Source organism: Podarcis tiliguerta (assembly GCF_965153285.1).
Source record: "Podarcis tiliguerta genome assembly, chromosome: 2".
Lineage (NCBI taxonomy): Eukaryota > Metazoa > Chordata > Lepidosauria > Squamata > Lacertidae > Podarcis > Podarcis tiliguerta.
In genome coordinates, this window is record NC_139535.1 from 85585269 (window position 1) to 85599228 (window position 13960).

Consider the following 13960-nt stretch of genomic DNA (forward strand, 5'->3'; position numbering starts at 1 on the left):
TCCATTAGCAGTAAGATTGAAAACCCCCCCCCACACACTTTTTAGCTTTTTATGTTTCTGTATGGTGGACTGTAAATTTGTGTAATACACAAGCAGTTAAGGCTTACCATACTTGGTCGTCTGGGGCTGTAGTTGTAAAAACAAGCAAGCAAAAGGGCCAAAACAGAAACTGAAAGATAACAGGCAACAGTCGAAGTGTTTTGTACTTATGTAAGAACTTCCAGGAAAATAAATTACAGCTACAAGAAATCTTGAAACTTAGGCATGTTTGTGTACAGAACATGCACCCCGATTTAGTATTTGCAAAATGTCACTCCTTCTTTGAATAACACCAGTGTTTATAAACCTCCTTGTCTTTAAAGTGATTTTATTGGGTTTATATTTTACAACTGTGTGAAAGTAGCTTCTAAGCAGTGTTAAATCCTTAGAAAAGTTAACTGTTTCTACAGGTACTGGGTTTTCTCTCCTGAATTTTTTTTCCACTGATCATGTTGTGAAAAATTAATCAGGGTGCATCACTTTAACACAGTAATGGTGAACCTGTGGCTTTCCAGATGCTTTTTGGACAAAGCTGGGACTGATGTGTCTTGAAGCCAAACAACCTTTGGGGAGCCAAGAGTTACCCATTCCTGCTTTATTCAGCACAATAGTTGTGTTGGACAGTCTAGCAGCAGAAATTTAGTGACTGGTGTATCTCTGTTGTTTTTTCTTCTGAATGATGTAGTCACTGCATGTTGTTGAGTCACTTTTCCATCTGTTGGAGCCCTAGACAGACAGAAAATGTGTCTCCCACTTTTCCTGTTTTTCCTCCCCACACTGTCTGTCCCTTTGCTCCACCAAATAAATAACATAGTAGAGTAATCCCAAAAAGCATATGCTGGTTCATGGAATGCCCCCCCCCCAATGAATTTTCAAGGTAGCCTTTCAAATCTCCCTTGATTTTCACCTGAGGAACTTATTTCTTCTGTGTTTCGCTCCCAGAATTGTGTGGTGGTATCTTGGCAACGCTAAATATATTTCCTGGTATTTGTTTTTAAAGGTTAGGGTTGGGACTCGGGGAATTTGGGGTTTTGGTATAGAATTCTAAATCCTGACATGAATGAAAGTTCTTGTTTATTTCGTGGGCGAGGCTCTAGCACAGGCATAGGCAAACTCAGCCCTCCAGATGTTTTGAGACTACAATTCCCATCATCCCTGACCACTGGTCCTACTAGCTAGGGATGATGGGAGTTGTAGTCCCAAAACATCTGGGGGGCCGAGTTTGCCTATGCCTGCTCTAGCAAATTAACAAAACGTTATTTTACATTGCATCAGTCATGTTCAAAAGGTCCTCTCATATCTGAAATATGAAACTGTGACCTATGCTGAAGTAAAAATCAATTTCTAAGGGAAACATTCTGTTGTTTGCTCAGAAATCCATTTAAAGTGCTCCAATAACATTGAATAATACAGCATTTTATAAGAGGTTGCCAACCATGACCTATAAGGAAAATGTTGCAGTGGATTTGAAAGGCGTCGTTTCAGATGGCACAATGAATGGATTTTTTTCCTTAGGACGATTTCAACCTTGCTTTAACAGTAGTTGTAAATACAGTTCGCCCACTCTGTTGCAGTTAGTAAATGCTTGTCAAATGGGGAAAGTGTTTATCAGATCAAAAGAATAATCAGCAATGTTGCAAAGATGAAGTAATAAAAGGATAGGAATGCACAAATTCTTTGTGGGGAATCGAGTGTGCTGTTATCCCAATACTTGTAAAAGAAATGTCACAAAATGAAACTTTCTGATTTTAAATATTGGAAAAAGGAAGTGAATATAGGTACCTTTTGGATCTATATCTGCTATACGAAGGTACATTTCCTAGCTGCGTTTATTTTGTTTCTGTTTGGCTGAGGTATTGACATGGGGCCAGCATGATGCAGAAAATTCCACATAGCGTAAGTGATTTGGCTAGATAACAGTCTGAGACCCTGCTATATAGCTGCACAGTTCTAGGATTCTAGATATGTCTCCACAGGGATGTGAGAGCTCAAAGTCGTATCCATTTCTTCTGAGACATTCGATCCAACAGAGTTGGACAAGATTGGTTCTCAAGAAATAGATATTTACAAATATTTATTTATTTACAAATACAATTACAAACCAGTTTGAGATGTTCTTCGCCTTAAGTTGTTGTTTAAGTATAATATCCCTAGAAGAACTTTTGTCTGTTTTGCAAGTGTTTTAGTCTTGTTTTAAATTTATTTGTGTGGTCCCCCCCCCCCCCGCAATTTAAACACTTTTTAATAAGAGTAAATTGCCTGCTTGTTAAAAGGCAGTTAATAAATCAGTGGTGATGATGATAACTCCCAAGATCCTCAAACTTGCACGGAGAAACCCCTGTGGGACTGGATATTTTTATTTGATGGTTTTATTTCCTAGGTGACCTACGGCTCTTTTGACTACACGTCGTTGCTTTACCTCTCAGACTACACAGAAGACTTTGGAGGTGGACGGTTTGTCTTTATGGATGAAGGGGCAAATAGGACTGTAGAACCCCGAGCAGGTTAGAGTTATCTTCACTGTATAACTACCAGTAGTTCATACTTGAATCTTACATATGTTACACTCACATAACCTATATATCTTGTTGTTTCCGCTCTGAGCTGATTATCCAAGGATGTCACCAGCAATATCTGCTGAGGATCTGTTTTGCATTCACTGGTGCCTTTGATTATTTTTCACTCTTTAGAAATATGGTGCTAATTTGGTGATAGGAGGCTCAAGTCTTTATTTTTCATATTTGCAAGGGTAAATGTGATGTGGTTATCTCATCAATTGCTACTTTTTGTAAAATGCCATTGAGAGTGGTAGTGGAAGAGAAGCAGTCTAAGATGCTACAGAAAATTTATGAAGTTGGTATTCCAAGAAATATTGCACATCAAGGGTGATGGCTGAATGTGCAGCTGTGGAGGAGAAAGGTGACTCCTTCCCAGCTGTTAAACCCCTCAAAAAACTTTGTCTAATGCCAGTGAAGGGTGTTGTGTACAGGCAGGGTGTGTGTGTGTGTGTGTGTGGTGAGGTGGGAATGTTTGGAACTCTGCAGGCACATGCCAGCTTCCAGGGTTGTGTTGGCAATCCCATGAGCTGGCCAAACTATTTTGTGAAAGCTGTTGCCTAAGTACATGCAAGGTCTTTCCAAAGAATACTGCTGTTCCTTCTAGTCCCCTGGAAACAATACTCACAGCCTTCAAGAGCACCAGCTTTTGTGTCCTGTTCATCCCATTGATGACTCATGTTTATGTAGCACATTTTTCTGTTTCGGAGGTTATCTGTAGGTGTTCTTGTATAGACAGACATTAACACTAATCTTTTATCTGCACATTTCGCTATTCATTCCAACAGCAAAGCGTCTGTCCTTGGTGAGTTTAATCGCTTTTGTAAGCTGAATGGTTCTGCTCATTCACTTCATTTTGACTTTTTAGTCTAGAATGTTTAAATACTTATTTAAACTTACAGTAATAACAAGGGGAATGGGACGCGGGTGGCGCTGTGGGTAAAAGCCTCAGCGCCTAGGACTTGCCGATCGAAAGGTCAGCGGTTCGAATCCCCGCGGCTCCTGTTGTTTGGTCCCAGCGCCTGCCAACCTAGCAGTTCGAAAGCACTCCCGGGTGCAAGTAGATAAATAGGGACCGCTTACTAGCGGGAAGGTAAATGGCATTTCCGTGTGCGGCTCTGGCTCGCCAGAGCAGCGATGTCATGCTGGCCACGTGACCCGGAAGTGTCTCCGGACAGTGCTGGCCCCCGGCCTCTTGAGTGAGATGGGCGCACAACCCTAGAGTCTGTCAAGACTGGCCCGTACGGGCAGGGGTACCTTTACCTAATAACAAGTTATTCTCTGCTGTTGGAAGGAAAACATGGGAAAGGCTATGTCAACATGCTAAAACTGGTGCATTGACTGTTGGTTAAAGCTTGGTGCCGATACTGCCACGGTTGCAGGTTTGATCCTTGTAAGGGACAGCTGCCTATTCCTGCATTGCAGGGGGGTGGACTAGATGATCCTCAGGGTTCCTTCCATCTCTACAATTCTGTGATTCTGTATAGGTAAGACAATCCCAACATCACATATTTTGTGTAGTCTTTTGAAAGGTACTATAGAAATGGAAAATAGAAAAGTAATTTGAACCATCTTCTGTCTTGATTAAAATAGCAGTTGAACAAAATGAGATTTGTTTTTAAAGCACTTTCTATCATTTTAAAACAAATTCTTTTGTATGGTTTACAAAATAACATCTCAAGCAGCCCCATAAGTCTCTAGTGCTCACTAGTTCAAAGGAAACTGGATCCTGTAGTGCTGTTCTTCATGATCTACAGGGAATATTTAACGCTGAAGTCAGTGGGCTTTAACAGATGCCCTCAAATATCAACCTGGCTTGCTAGCTAAGCCTTTTTGTCCTCACTGCCAACCGCTGGGATTTTCTAAGTCCTCTGGCTTGTGTGGGGGCTTGAGGGAGCACCAGGGTAGAGATTTTTCTTTATTTGCACTCTGTTAAGGAGAAGGCAGGGAAGCAGGTGGCACTGTGGTCTAAACCACTGAGCCTAGGGCTTGCCGATCGGAAGGTCAGCAGTTCGAATCCCCGTGATGGGGTGAGCTCCCATTGCTCGGTCCCTCTCCTGCCAAACTAGCAGTTCGAAAGCACATCAAAGTGCAAGTAGATAAATAGGTACCGCTCCGGCAGGAAGGTAAATGGCGTTTCCATGTGCTGCTGTGGTTTCACCAGAAGCGGCTTAGTCATGCTGGCCACATGACCCAGAAAAACTGTCTCCGGAGAGTCGGCTACCTCGGCCAGTAAAGCAAGATGAGCACCGCAACCCCAGAGTCGTTCACGACTGGACTTAACTGTCAGGGGTCCTTTACCTTTAAGGAGAAGGCAAGAAACAGGAGGAGTCTAACCATGATGGCTATGCTTTACCTTCACAGTTGGAAGCAGCAATGCTTCTGAATACCAGTTGCTTGAAACCACAGGAGGGAATAATGCTCTTGTGCTTATATTTTGCTTGCTGGGTTTCCCACATTTGTATGGTTGGCTACTGTGAGAGCACAGTGCTGAATTAGATGGGTCCAGCAGCCTACCCTTTGGTTGTCCAAGCTACTATACAAATGAAAGGAAACTCTGCTCCTTTTTCCAAACACCACAGGATTTTCTAAACCTTCTGTGTCTTGCCTGGCCAAGATGTTCCAGGTAGGGCAATGACCTTATGGGTTGCAAATTTGAATCCTTTTCCTTGCAGGTAGTTCTTGGAACACCTAGATATGCAGCAAAAGGGCATTCTTGCAAAACCATTACAGATGGCTGTACTCTCAAATTAATTTTCTGCAAGGCATTTCAAGGGAGAGATACCTTCATGTATCGAAGAGCTCAACCATGCATACTTAGGTTAATAGCACTGCGGAGGCTGCCCATTGGTGGCAGTACAATGAGCCTGCAACTAGGATGAGGTTGTTATCTGAAGTGGGGGAAATGAAATGGGAAGGGGAGGCTGCAAGGAAGAAGATGAGGTGGAGGACTCTTAATTTTTTTTCTGCAGCATGGGAGTGAAGAGACTTTGGGTAATTAGTCTGATCTTTTGACACCCTGACCTTTGCTGGATACAACTACTTCTCAGTGATTATGGTTCCTATAGAAATAGAAACTTGTTTCTGATTATTTAGGTCTTTGGATTCAGAACAGTTTTTTAAACGATGTAAATAGTTCCTTCACTGCTTTTCCACCAGGATAACATGCCAGTGTGGGAGTTGAGTAAAATCACAATGGTGCTTCCCTAACGATCTTCAGGATTTGTTCCGTTTCTTCGGGAGGAATACTAAAATAGGATTACTGAAATGCCAATTAGTCAAAAGAGATTCTTGTGGCAAGGTAGTCTACTGAAATAATGGGCTTTTGCTGCCCAGGAGCAGTTTTGTCAGGTGCAGCCATTTAAACGGGCATAAACTGAGAAATTTTCTCTGGTTTGAATTTTAATCCAAGCTGGAACAGACTTCATCGGCTTTCAGTGCTCCTTTCAGCTGAGCACTTCTGAACCCACGGAGCTAATTTCTGGGTCTGAATCCAGGTTCAACATTCTAAAGTTCAGTGACTGTGACCTCTTATTGTTGTTGCGTTCTCTATAGACAGTTTAAAATTAGTTTAAGAACACAGAAGTAGAGTTTGATTCATTGTCTTATGTGGTGCAAGATTTATTGAATTATTTTTTTCAGGAACAGAAAGTACTTATGCAAATATAATTGGAATAATTAAACTCGTCCTGCATAGTACATATTGAATATGTTTCAATACTCTTTCTCCCAGTAGTGTGAATAATAGTTTTGAATTAGCTTGTGGCTTATGAAGAATTATCTGTAAATACACATGTCTTACATATGTTTATTTGCTTTGGATTTCTGGGATATGTACATATCCATTGTTTACATCTGCTGTATTACTGCTGATGAAGTCAGAAGGCTTCCTTCAGATAGGCATCAGTGTTACTTCTGACTGACATGTTTTTGAGAGAGAACTATATACATTTTATCAAATATAGAACTTTACCTGCTTGTTGTAATAATAGGCTGTATCCAATAAATCCATCCTGTTAGCAGAAGAACTTGCGTCTGCGCAATGAGACTTCCTCCCCCTGTGCCTCGCCAAACAGTTCTGGGGTTCCCCCAACCATCTGAAGCTGGTGGGTGGGATGCAGGGAGAGATGGGAAAGAAAGGTTTTTTGCACAGATGGAATTCCTTGTGCAGATGGGATTACCTTGGTGGATGACTTTACAAACGAAAAGGCAAAGGATTTCCTTAGTAGATACATTTGAGTGGTTGCAAAATAACTACCATCATATGTATTTGTGGCTTTAAATAAACCAAACCAACCATTGTGGAATGTAGTTCTTGGGAAGCTGGTAATTTTTTTTGAAACCTGCTTGACCCTAATATACAGGGCTCGGAGCTAGGTGCAAATTTGTGAAATTGTGGTTCATTGTCTTGATAATTTTTTTCAGATCAGTTGTGATTGATTCATTAGAAGGTTAAAAACATGTTTTAGAATAATTATAGACAATAATAGAACCATGCAAATTAAAAACTAATTATTTTGAATAATACGATTGATTTAGTTCTTTTATGGGCATTAGCAGTATTCATGTGGATGACACATTTCTTAAACTTTTAAGAGATCTCTAATTAAAATACAATGAAATTAGGACAATGTAATAGTTACTTAAAAGCCCAGCTCTAGGAATATTATAAGAGCACCTGGTGGAATGAAGATGTACTTCGCATATTGAGTATTCACATATTCCTATTAAAGGAAGCTCCCCTGGTACCCACTTTGTTGTTTTTAATTATTTTAAGTTGCTGTGAGTTAATTAGATACTCATACTATGCTATTTTGCGGTTTGTGTTAATAGGCTTTATAGTATTTGTACTTTTAACTACTTCATAATTGACTGGTGAAGGGCAGGAGTAAGCAAGCACATGCAAAATTTGGGAAGTGATGCATTGAAGAGACTTGGATTAATCAGTGATTTTAGATATCTGACATCAGCACCAATTCCACTTGCATGTGATGTGGGCAATTAGGAGTATTGCAAAAACCTGGATATTTGTATATTGTAGAGATTGTATACAGATTGTATATGTTTTTGTTTGTGAATTGCTTCATAAGCTTTCACTTATCCTTAATTTCTGATACTTTCCTTGGGTGTAGGATTTGAATGTTTTGTTACAAAGACAGGTGACTAGTTCAGAATAATACACAATGTATTCTTACTTCACTGTTCTCTCAAGCAATCTGCAGTTGCAACATTTTCTTCTCCAGACCCTTCTGCTGTTATTAAAAAAAGTAAGATCTTTGAGTAGTGGTTTGTATTCATGTTCTCCGGAATACCCTGTGGATTTAAAATTGAAAGAACTGGGGGCTGCTTGTTGACCTGAATGTGATATTTGGGGTTTGTCAGCTCAAACGCTTCTGGTGAATACTCCAAAATGGATATACGTGAACTAATATGAACCCTGAATGTGTCTATATTTTGTTATACACATTTTCCTGTATTCTCTTCCTCGAAAGCAAAAATACACTTTCTAAAATGAAAAGCAGGTACTCTTGTGTCAAAGTGGAATGGCCAGGAATTATTTGTAAAGATTTGGCAATATGGGAAAGAACACAATAATGGCCTCTCTCTCAGAAGGGTGTTTGGAAGGGTTTTGTAGCAGACACTGGACTCGGTCTGATTAAGGTAGTCATGCTTTATAGAACTAAAGTTTGTTGCTACTAATTTGACCCATTGATTTCAGTGGGATTTATGTGCAACTAACTTTTGTTAATTACCATGGATAGGCATTAGTGTTGCTTTTGGTCGGTTCTTTGGCACCATTGACAGTTAGTCTACAGCCCGCAAGCGCAGTCATGTGAGGAACTCGGAAGCCTTTGTATCAATCTGCTAAAAGCTATTCCAGACTTGTACAACACTGGCCTGTTGCTGGTACCAATGCAAGAAGCACTTTTACCACTTTGAAATTCAGTTAGCCAGAAAGATAGCTGCATGTTTTATTAACCAGCTACGGTGCCACAGATGCGTAGGAAACCAGTTTTGTTTCCATAGCAATGCCAGCATCTTTTAGAAAACTTTAGTCACTAGAAGGGAGTAGAAGATTACAAACCATACCAGCATGTTTAGAGAAGTCCAATGTGTATTTTACCACAGATACTGTAGCATGCTGTGAAGTGTCTACACACTGTAGTCCTAAACTAGTTTTACAATCATCCTTCTCAGTAGGGCATTGTAGTTTTGTAAGACGATAGACATTACTTATTATCAGCACTTGATCAAATAAGACATTTCCCATGGTTATGGAGAAGCTATGGCTGTTACGGTGTGTGTGTATGTGCTAAAGTTATCATTATAGTTGAATTAGATGTTGTTATCCTGGGAGGAATAACTGTGTACAGATCTGACGAAGTGGCCTTCCTCCAGCTGTTCAGTTTCCCTTCTTTAATGTTTGTGGTTTCAAAGCACCAACTGATAAATTCTCCTTAGGAGAATTTGATAATAAAGCAGCATTTTTGCCTTTCAAGCTCTTTGCAAAGCCACATCTTAGCACTGCTTCATGCAAAATCCATTAAGTTATATTATAGGTAAACTCATAATAATAAACAACAGTATATCTTACCCTTTTCAAGTTTGTAGCTTTGTTGTGCTTTGAAGCTACCACATATTATGATGAATTCTCCAGAGTGATAATGATCTAGTAGCTTTCTTGGTAAATATTTATCAGCCAGAAGTGACAAGAAGACCTTGTTTTGGTATTATTTCTTTTAGTACTGCCTGTATTATCCTTCACAGCTACAGGCAAAAACGAAACTGGTGGCTGCAGTATCTAGTTTTGCACTCTGTCATTTCTGTTTGCGACCACCCAATTATGACCAGATGCATGATTTCATTGCATATTTTATTAAATTTGATTAGCTTTGGAATTTTGGTCTTTTAAAAACCAAACCTTTGATTGCTTCATTACGAAGGATCTTTTTTTTAACTGCTAAGTATGCTGCACAGGCTTGCTATCAAAGTATCCGAAATTCAACTCCATGTATAAGGGAGGCCCTTGGGCCTTTTAATAGGGATGTAGTAGGGGCACAGGAGGGTGTGCTTCCTCCTGCCATTACTGTGGTGCAATAGGAAAGCTTACTTTTCTAATGAAAAATGGGTAAGGAGAAATCAGGAATAGGGAGCCTTCATCTTCCCTCCCATCAGCTGACTGGGGCTGATGGAAGCTGGAGCCCAAGAACATGGGTTATCTGAATATTGAAATGCACAATTTGATTATCTGCCTCATTCATCAAAGAATAACCAAGGCTTACAAGCTGAAACAAGACAATGTCCGAGATTCAAAATAAGCTGCATGCTTAGAGGTGGTGTGGGGGGTGGGGAGCTTACTAATTCCATTTGCGACAACAAATTGCACCCATTTGTGTTGTCCTGGTAATTTCAAAATATCTAGAGAGTATAGATGTGGAGTCCTCAGTGTGCCACCAGATGCCTACCCATAGTGCCCATCAGGGACCCCTGCTTTTCCCAATATTTAAAACACTTTTAAAAAATAATTGAGGATTTTATTGGGCTAGAGGCAGGACAGACTTTGGGGGGTTCTTTGGAGGTTGCCTGCTTCTTGTTTGTTTTGGTGTATGTGCATTCTTACCTGTCCAGAGGCAGGGTGATAGTGGTTCTGAGCATCACCAGCGTTTTTTGTTGTTAAAATGGGTTATTTGTGTTGTCTATGGCAGTTCTCCAAATGTGGCTCCGAGGCCCAAAAAAGGTTCGGAACCCTGCTAAAATAAATGGCATGGGGGAGTGATAGAGAGAAAGGGGATAAGGCACCTCACTGCTAATTGTGTTTGCAATTATGTTTTAAGGAGCTGCAGGAGTCCTGTGGGGTTTCTGTATCAAGTCTGAAGCCAAATTGCCTTTTCTTACACATTAGCAACACACTTCTGTCCTCAAGCAATCATTCAGTTTCTATAGTGATTGTAAATATTCATTTTGGACTGCTTGAGGTGTTAGGGGGTCCTTTCGTTTCTGACCCTGCAAAAATGGGATCCTAGCCATATGCTGAAAGTCTTCCAAACTTTAATGTATCTTAAAGTATGAATTAGCAGAAAGTAAAGCTGCTTGCTTGTCGCACCTTCCCCAAAGACAAGGAACATTCATAAACCATTTGTGGGTTTATATTCTGATTTTATTGTGTGAACCGCCCTGAGATCTATGGGTATAGGGCAGTATATAAATTTAAATAATAACAGTGATAATAATAACTCATGCTCCATATAAAAGCTGCTGTCCTTGAATAAACACTGTAGCTCCATACTGTATTTTCTTTTTTGGAAAAAAAATCGAAGTATTGCACTGAAATCTTGTTTAGTATAATATACGCATTATACTTTGTAAGCTTTGTAAGCTTAGTAAGCATTTTATAGTTAGGGAATTGTTATTTTGGAAGGTGAATAAGTCCTCAAGAGTGTAGTTAATAAAGCCTTGGCATAAACTGTTTTGAAGCAATGAAAGAATAGCTGGACATTTTACAGGTAGCATGGCAGAGAGCACTTCTTAAAACCAGATACTCATGCTGCAATCATGCAACTTCAGCCATATGAGAGTTCCCCCAGCCCTTTGTTGCCCAGGAAAGAGATTTTCCTTGCTTAAGCAGCTCCAGACACCTGCCCTTGTTCTAAGAGTCAGTAAAAAGCTGGCCACTACTAAGTACAACATTCATTTGGGCAAATTCTTATGCCACTCTTAAGTACCTGGAAAGTCCAATATGCCTTGTGCCACCTACCTCACCCATATAGTCCTCCTTCCCAGTTGGCAATGTTTGTATCCGCTGGTGAAGAAAGTAAACTAACAGATAATTTAGAAACCTGCAATTCTTCTGAAATAACAAATTCTGTCACCCTTCAGGCAATTGTTTCTTGTGGGTTGATTGTCTGAAACCAAAAACGGCAACAACATCCTGAGTTCAAACATGCCAGCTCTTTATTTTTTGTGGTTGCTGGGTTTTTCCAAATAGTAGATGGACCTAAAATCCTTGAATGTGCATTCAAAAATTCACTGTACTAGCAGCAACATATTGTACAGAAAGATTTGGCCCTACTGACTCCGAACAGTTAACTTTGCTTAAACATCCAGGTGTGAAATCCACTCTCAGATGTTGGCTGTGCACTTCCGCAATTTTTAAAAGAAACGCAAACATTGTGCGTTTTAATTGGCAAAATTGGGCACCTGAGAAGGTTCTGCTATGAAAGTGCATGTGCTCTGTGCTCGCTTGCCTACGTGCAGAAATGTTTTCAGCTCAGGGGGAATTTGGTGTATAAACCTAATTATGGCCTCAGCACTCACAACAGCTTTCCTGTTTATTTATACTTCAGTCTTTAAAAGTACTGGTGTGCTCAGCGGAGGAGCTAATGGGGGAACTCGTGCGGAGCAAGCTCCTCTGGGTTTTCTCACAATGTGTCGTCAGTTCAGTAGCTGGCTTGAGTTGTGGCGGGTGCACCAGTCCCAGCAGCAGCCTTTATCTTTCTGCGCTTCCCTTTTAGGATGATGTTTGTGCTCTCATGAGATGACACACGAGAGGGGTGGGGGTGCATCCCATAGCGGTGGGACCATTTGTCTGCCTCGCCATGACTGTGAGCTATGCAGTAGGCTAGGGCAGATTCTTTATTTTACTGGGCCCTTCGATGAAATAAACAAGCTCTTTAGACATCCCGTATAGTGCACACTTCTGGGTTTCCTCACTGCAAGCTTGGTCCCTCATTTGGTAGAGAGGGGTGATATTCCCTACTGAAACGGCTGTCAAACAGCTTTGGTCTGTAGAACTCAAGAACCAAGCCAAAAATCTTTTTTCCTGACAGCCAGGATTGAATGTTACTAGTAATCTGCATAGCAGCAGCATTCACTAGACCTTGTGCTCCATGGCAGCTGTGTTACTGCAATTCATGTCTCTGCCTTCCAGAACAAAGTATGGTTACATGGAAATAAATAAATCCATTAAATAAAGCAGTCTGTCTATGTGCATCTTAAGTAGCATGATCTTGTTCTTTGAGGACCAGGCACCATGCTTTCGGATAGCATTCAAATCTTGAATCTGTAGATGTCCCAGGGTAGGCATGGGATAGCAGTATCCTAAGTACTGGCCACTGGGCAAACAGCATGCATCCTTTCGCTCTCCTGACTGTACGTTATTCTCTTTGCAGGCCGGGTTTCCTTCTTCACTTCTGGCTCCGAGAACCTCCATCATGTGGAAAAGGTCCACTGGGGCACCCGTTACGCCATCACCATTTCCTTCACCTGCAATCCTGACCACGGTATCGGGGATCCTGTTTTAACATAATGGAACAGGTGGCTAGATGGATTGACAACAAAAGCCCTGTGCAGAAGGGTGCGGGGGGGGGGTTAACTTCACATGTAAATTCCCCTCCACAGATCCTTCTAAACTTTATTTAATGTGAGCCGTTTTCTCACACTCATCTCCCTCTTAAGTGTTGCAAACAGTGCCTTAGGGATCACCTTTCTAAGCCTCCTGTAACCATTTTGCTTTTTGCAAGGTAATAGTCATAAACTGCCCCCCCTCACCCCACACATTTAAGGGCACGTCAGAATTCAGAGACTGCAGAACATGCCACATGCACTGTCATTCCTCTAACACCGGAGATCAAAGTGTAGTCACTTCAAATATTCCCTTCAGTTGTTGCTCTCGAAAGCACTATTTGGGGAGCCCCATGGAATAGTTTGTGGGGAGATAAACACTCAGGAACATGTTGTGAAGGAAGACTTTTCTAATAAACTTGTTGCGCTTTGTTGCCCTTCCCACCCATCCCCCACTCCTCCTTTCTTCTGTTATATGTAAATTCTGGAAAATAAGTGGGGCATTCAATTTACAGTCTTGAGCATTCACACATTTATACACACTAGAGTACCATGCTTCAAATTCTATGTACATATAACCCAGAACTACAGAATTTTATGGACATTATCCATGTGTCAAGTGTTGTTTTTCTTTAATGTTACTGCAATGTTTCTCCTTGGAAACAAAACATGTGCTTTGACTACTGGAATGGACTGTTCTGTGCAAAACTGTATGATGGCTTCAAATGGTCAGATAGAAGGAGAATTCTCAAGTGATATCAGGATCCATTAAAGTTTGCTTTGTTATGAACTCTTTGCCTTTGTCGTACTAGTTATTCACCTACCAAAGTGAGTCCGAAATCATTTCATAGCTACTCTAGGGCTGTCATCCCTAGCTAGCAGGACCCATGGTCAGGGATGATAGGAGTTGTGTGTCTAATAACAGCTGGAGATCCAAGTTTAAGAAATTCTGCAGCGCTTCAAGAATAATGAGCCAAGTTTTCTTTAGGCAAAAGTGAAATTGGCTGAACTTAAGGAAAACATAA

The 13960-nt window shown here is 40.8% G+C and overlaps 1 protein-coding gene across 2 annotated transcripts in view; it reads left to right on the forward strand.

Moving 5' to 3' along the window:
* OGFOD3 (2-oxoglutarate and iron dependent oxygenase domain containing 3) overlaps nucleotides 1-13725 on the forward strand; it is a 38565-nt gene extending 24840 nt beyond the window's left edge. For both annotated transcript variants that reach the window (XM_083428504.1, XM_083428503.1), the window contains exons 8-9: nucleotides 2420-2543; nucleotides 12764-13725. In XM_083428504.1, the coding sequence (XP_083284630.1) occupies nucleotides 2420-2543; nucleotides 12764-12900 (261 nt within the window). In that variant the 3' untranslated portion in view covers nucleotides 12901-13725. The remainder of the gene's footprint in view (nucleotides 1-2419; nucleotides 2544-12763) is intronic.
* The last annotated feature ends 235 nt before the right edge of the window (nucleotides 13726-13960 follow it).